Source organism: Ruditapes philippinarum, unplaced genomic scaffold, assembly GCF_026571515.1.
Source record: "Ruditapes philippinarum isolate M1 unplaced genomic scaffold, ASM2657151v2 ctg9573_1_1_1_1, whole genome shotgun sequence".
Taxonomy (NCBI): domain Eukaryota; kingdom Metazoa; phylum Mollusca; class Bivalvia; order Venerida; family Veneridae; genus Ruditapes; species Ruditapes philippinarum.
In genome coordinates, this window is record NW_026858505.1 from 15815 (window position 1) to 22343 (window position 6529).

The 6529-nt window shown below is 32.1% G+C and overlaps 2 protein-coding genes across 2 annotated transcripts; both read right to left on the reverse strand.

Moving 5' to 3' along the window:
- Positions 1–4088: 4088 nt before the first annotated feature.
- LOC132753414 (zinc finger protein 862-like) lies at positions 4089–4780 on the reverse strand. Its single transcript, XM_060743877.1, has 2 exons — positions 4648–4780; positions 4089–4445 (listed from the first exon to the last, which is right to left on the reverse strand). Exons 1-2 carry the CDS (start codon positions 4743–4745, stop codon positions 4271–4273), a joined length of 273 nt encoding a protein of 90 aa, XP_060599860.1. The 5' UTR covers positions 4746–4780; the 3' UTR covers positions 4089–4270.
- Positions 4757–6529, reverse strand: LOC132753412 (uncharacterized). Its single transcript, XM_060743874.1, has 3 exons — positions 5145–6529; positions 4797–4910; positions 4757–4761 (listed from the first exon to the last, which is right to left on the reverse strand). The coding sequence occupies exons 1-3, from the start codon at positions 5806–5808 to the stop codon at positions 4757–4759; spliced, it is 783 nt and encodes a 260-aa protein (XP_060599857.1). The 5' UTR covers positions 5809–6529.

Genomic DNA, 6529 nt, shown 5'->3' on the forward strand with positions numbered 1-6529 from the left:
TTCCTCTGTTTATAATATAAAACAGCACATTTAACTTTTATACACATTTGTTGACCATATACCAGTCATCTTTTAAATGTCCACCATCTAAACAAAGAAGCGAAACAAAATTATGTTCTCTTTTGTTCTATTCTATAATAGCAGTAATAAACATGTTGTAGTGGCTAGTTCAGCATATTATGACACATTACAGACCATTTATTCGTGAAGTTAGTCACATAAATAAGCTTCATACTCAAAATGTTTATTTGTTTTACCTTTTTTCGATTGTGGCACAATTATTGAGGGTGTGCTGCTCTCATAGCGTCGTTTAGAATTCGACAGAATGTAAAACTGGGCAGCAGTTTTAAGTATAGTTCACTGACGGTGAAATAGAGAATAATAGGTTGGTGCCGTGGATGGAGAAAGTTTATCTGGCGAGGCGGAGGAATTTATTGGGTGAACCAATCTATTATTCTATTTATCCTGTCACCGTTTTTTTAAAAGAATTTTATTAGGCAAACTACCTTTAATCACACTATCGGAAATGTTTCTATATATAAACAAAGAAGGACCGAAGCGTGCATTATTCTACAACAATGCACTCGCCGTTCTTATTATCCCCCTGTGTATTTTCACATTGAGGGCGCCATTTTGTTTGAAAAATGTGATAAATAAAAACAAGTTTTTGTCGAATTTTGTTGTAAAAACTATCTAGAATGAAAGAAAATGGTCTAACTAAGAAAATGAATTCGAACACCAATATCTTTTATGCAGTCGTTAACGCTGTTCAGACGTTTAAAGTATTGTTTACGTGACATCACAACGTAGCGCCAAACAGCACGTGCAAAACAATCAAATCAAGTACGCTATTTTAATGTCGCAAACGAGTTAAGTTTTACATTTATTTCACTTTTAATAATTTTTATTTCGCTTGAAAAATTATAGAGTGAAATAAAATAAACAAACAAAGTTTTATCAACGTTTCCAAAATTCGTTATTCCACACACAGAAGATTTAACGACAGTTTTTTCATACCACTGGAACGGCCTGTAAAGAACGTTTCTATTGGAAACTCTGAGGCGAAAACAAATTTAACCACCAAACATAAAGTCCAACATTATAATAATAATTATATTTTTTCTTGAAAAGTAGTCCGGCAAAATGCATACCACGTGATCAAGTGCCGTAGATCAGTAAAAATATACGGCACCTTGTTATCGGGCCGAAATTGATACAAGTGACAGGATAATTTTAAATATACATGTAATACGATAATTATGAGCGTATCTCGATCTTGAACTTGACTTAAAAAAGATTTTACCCAAGTTTAAACAGTTAACAGATCACGCTTGTTTGCTATTTCGTTATTTACGCTTATGTACAACACGCGTTCTGATTCTAAGGACAATTATGAGCGAGCAAGAACAAATGTGTAATCTAATTTATTCTTACGCGGCAAAATTTAGTGCCGAAAGATGAAAAACCCACTATGCTTAATTCTCTTTATATATTAAACGATGATTCGATGATACATATATGCGTTTAGTCATGCTGTCTATAAAAAGAAATTCGTTCATTTTAAAGCTAGAACATAGTTTCATATAATGTCATTAAACTAAGAGTAAGTACTTCAACATAATACATTGGATTGATGCGTGTTAGGTGTGAATCGTCTGAAAATGATCAGCGATGTATCTTAGATAATAACTTTGCAGCACTCTGGACATTTTACTTATTTGAAATATTGATATTTTATCTAAAAGTATGTAAAATCGTTAAAGGCTTTATAACTGCAACTTTCTTGCAAACCATACAGTTTATCCATTATCATTCGATAAAATCATCAGTCTTGTACCAATGTGAGATAGCTATTCAGCTTGCGTGCGGAATGTCGGTGGTCGGTAGAAATTATTTTCTTGGATAAACCAATCTCGCACATACATATGATACCCTATATAATGTTGGTATACCTTTTGGTCCAACCCTTTTACAATTAATTGTATTTATCCTTTAGATAATGATGTTAGATTGTTTAAATTTATCATATACAAACTATACAATAAAATGTTATTTAACTAAATTAAAGTACATATCATAATGCATAATGCATGACTTTTTTTATCCTATACGTCAACATGACCATAAACATTTTACTAACTACGACCATCGTTAAATTTCGTAACGATTGGCAGCAATTTTATTATATGCAAGATACTTTTTATAGAGTTACAAGGTCACAACCATGTCTAACGGATAAAAGGATGACATAAAAATTATAACAAAAATATCATATGTTCCTAATTGTATTCAGTGTTATAGCTCGACTAAAAAAGTCAAAAATAAACGGAAAGAATCGTCAATTCATTTTCAAAAATGTTCATTGATATTTGTCACAAAGACTGCGGCATGCCTGCATAGTGTCGAAAGCGTTGTTATTTGCTTTGATATCGTAACATGTTACTGGCATTTTTTCGCAACTGAACCCGTTCCATCGCCATACGTGGTCAGACCTCTTGCAATCACCGATTGAAGGACTTCTCCCGCCACACTTTTTCCTGTCACATTTGCACGTTACCATGGCAACACCAACGGCAAGGACCAGAATAATTGCTACGAATTGCTTCATTTTTATCGTATATCTGAAAATAAAAACGATAAACCAAGATGACAAACAGTATATAATTTGTTTTTGAAAATATAGAATAGAATAACAAAATGGGTTCATGTTTCGAACTGAGTTACTTGCATTTTGTTTGTTTGTTTCATTTTACGCCTTTTTCCAACAGTATTTCAGTCATATAGGCGGGTACTTTCCTAACCATCGTTTCTGGAGAGTTACATCATAATGTATGTCCTTTTTATACTGTAACATAATTATGTGTCGATGGTTAACCAATCTACACACAACCAATTCGTCCTTCTATTTCATGTTCCTTATTAATTTTTATAATTTCTTTTTATGCAACAGTTTTAGAATTATCAAGCAAGCATACCTTTTTCGTAGAAAGCATTTAATATTTTTGCCTATTGAATAATATTAAAGATATACTATGCTCCAATTTGAGATAGGAAAATATTGTACAAACTTTTTAGCTGGTGAATATGATACGATATGTACGGTCAATATTCATTTTCCAGTACATATCACATACTATTCACCAGCTAAAAAGTATATATCTGTTTTATTATATCATCTTTAAATCGCTTTTATATGGGATCATATTAAATCTGCCATTGAATACGGCGGAAATCGACATTTGTTAGCTTGTCTACTTTTCCGAAATTTTAATGAGCGCATTGGCACTCTAAATTCGAATTATTTTATAAAAAGTGAAAGATGGTAACTAAAATAGTAAAATTTGACTTTTATTCGCGAGTTGCTCAATGTATTCTTAAAAGAATAAATAACAATAAAATTGGCGTTAGGCCACGTCATAGCACGCGTCTTTTGTGGGCTTTCCAGAAAATAATCTATTTTTAGAAAGAAAAAACCCCGGTGAAATCGATTTTTAAAAGAAAAAACAGGGAATATACTCTGATTACATATTAACCAATCAGAGAAAGTCATTTAATAGCTCATATAATAATGATAATTGCTACAGTCTTTTTGTAAATATAAAATTAACAGGTTTTGGGGTTGCGTTCATTGAACGCCGCCTTTCCTTGTTGATCTTGTTTATCATATTTTTTGATTTCGGACAAAGTTAATATGTTTAAAATTCTGCACACTATAGGTGGTCAAACTATGAATATATAGTGTCAATTAAAAGAAAACTAGCAGTTTTTTTAAATATTTTTTTAGAAAGAACCAACTTTTCTTGAGCCATTATTGGGAACGCAGCTTTCCATACATAGTTAATTCGTTCCTTTATTAAAATTAAACATATTCAGTAATAATTTCATAAAAATGATTTCAATAAATTTCTGTGATTAAAATATTTTACTCAAGGATGTGCATAGTATATCTTTAAAATTCATAACGTCACAAGGAAAGCAAACATGACCATTTGAAAAAAAGTTAATGATTTGTAACATGAATACGTAGTATAAAAGTTAGACTCTGTGGGAAGGGCTGTGGCTAATGTTGTAATAACTTGTAGCCAGGGCTCCAGATAATTTTTTAGGGCAATGAGTATTTACTCATTGATTTTTTTGTGAATGAGTAAAACTTGAAATCTGAAATTTGGCAGGAGTATTTTTACTCCTTACAATGTATGGAAAAGAGTAAAACATTTATTATGCTTCCATGTTTACTGCATTATCATAGTTGTAATACAAGATATGTCAGTCATTTCTTTTGCTTTTTGGACTCTCTTGGTTTATAATCTTGCATCAGACGCTTCCTTCTGCGATTCTTGACCAACCACTGTCTTGTGTCTGGTACAGGGTCATACTCTGAGACTGGCTCTCCATAAAGGCTAACCCTCAGCAGTGATTCAAGTGAAATCTCTTTGAGTGATGACCTGCCATGAGATAAACAACAACATATATACTTCAAGAACAATTTTCAAGAATGCATAAAATCATGTACATTTGCATTAAAAATAATTAGAATATTTACTTATAAACTTTTCTTAGTTTACTAACAAAATTATATACTAGAGTAGATCCACCTGCATAAATTCAAAATATAAAGATAGATAGACTTTAATATAAATGTCCCACCTTAATTTACTCTTAAGTCTGTTTTGAGTGCTGAATGAGCGCTCACACTCTGTGCTTGAAATCTCCATGCATAAGGCTATTTTAGCTAACTTAGCCATGTTTGGATATGTCAGACTGTGCTTCACACATAATCTTTGGCAACAGGTCACTGAGGGAAATGTTCCTATATGTGCCTTTTACCATCCCATAAACCCCTTTCCACTCCTTCTCAAGTTTTGTTTTGTCTAATAATGGCTCAACATGGGTGACAGTCTCTGTTGTCCCTGTAATATAGAATGCAATATGTTATTATTTAAATAAATCAGGAAGCAATATAGTGACATTATAATATATTTTGCAAGTCCTAGATATCAGATTCTTTAAAAATAAATTCATCAACTTTGTGTTTAATTTTTTTGGACAATGTTGTTTTGCAAGTAAACATGTTTATATCAGTTAAGTTTTTATTGTTTTAAATAAGAAAAAGTTTACATCAGTTAAATGTCAATTTGAAATACCTATAATCAGATCTCCTTCCATTTGTTTCACTGTTTTTTCAACTCCAAACTGATTTCCCAAACATTCTAGAGCACTTTTACTGGTATCAGCAGGAAGATGACATACTGTTGATGGTTCTAAGACTTGACTCAAGTATATTAAAGTGTCACTATCATTCCTTTTTAGTCTTCTTTTAATATTTTTGGCCAAGTTATCCAAATAATTATTTTTAACATTTGAAAACTGTGATTCTATATCTTTGCTATAATATTTAAGCTCATCTCCTTTATAAAAGGCCTTTTCATCTTTCACAACAATGCTGTTTTTCATCTCTACTAATCCATTACCCTCTTCTGATTTCATTGACTCAATCTTCTCCACAGTACTGTCTATTAGGGGAGGAACATCACTAAAAATAAGGTTCTTTGCCTGCAGTTCACAACATAGGACACCCAGGATGGTATGAACGTCCAACATGAAAGCTAAAAGTAATGCCGTTTTATATGAAGCAAAGTACTTGTATAAACCTTTAGCTGTAGAATTTTCATCGGCCATGCTAGACAATGTTGCAAGTATGGCTCCATATGATTCATAGACGGCTTCAACAGCATTTTTAAGACCCAGCCAACGAATGGAATATGGTTCTTTAACAGACAGCTTAGGCTCGTCTAACAACCCCTGCATTTGTTTTAAGGCAAATGTCCTATTTCCTGATGCAGATATGAAATGGTAAAGGTTTGCAAATTTTTCTTTCAGTTTCTTTAGTGGTTCAATTTGTTTAATAGAGTCAGTTACTGCCAAATTTAATCTGTGTGCTATACAATGAGTTTGTATTACAAATGGGGCAAATTTAGCTTGAACCTGTACCCCAACACCAGTTTTTTTTACCCATCATGACACTTGCACCATCTGTTGCAAGTGAAACACATTTTGAAAAGTTAACATCACATTCCTTTAAATAATTACTTAAAGCTAAAGTTATAGTATGAGCTTTACCATCTGGTAATTCGCAGTTACCAAGAAAAGATGTATATGCACTACCATGGACTACATATCTCACACAAATTGAAAGTCTCTTGGAAACAGTGATATCAGTACTTTCATCTATTAAGATTGCAAAATAATCAGACTGATTGATCTTATCAACAAGTTTTTTCTTTAAACCAGCAGCAATTACATTTTGAATTTCTGTAATAGTAGTCCAGCTTAAATTTCTGTATGGCATATTTAATGAATTTAACCGTTGAAGTTCCAAAATTGCATCAAGTTTTTCAAATGGTAATTCATTTTTCATGAGAGAGTAAACCGATCTTATCAAAAAAATGTCTGAATCCAACAATTTACAGTTTTTTATCTCTTCTGAATCTTGATCTAATAGCGTAGGATCTTTTTTAGAACTTTCTAA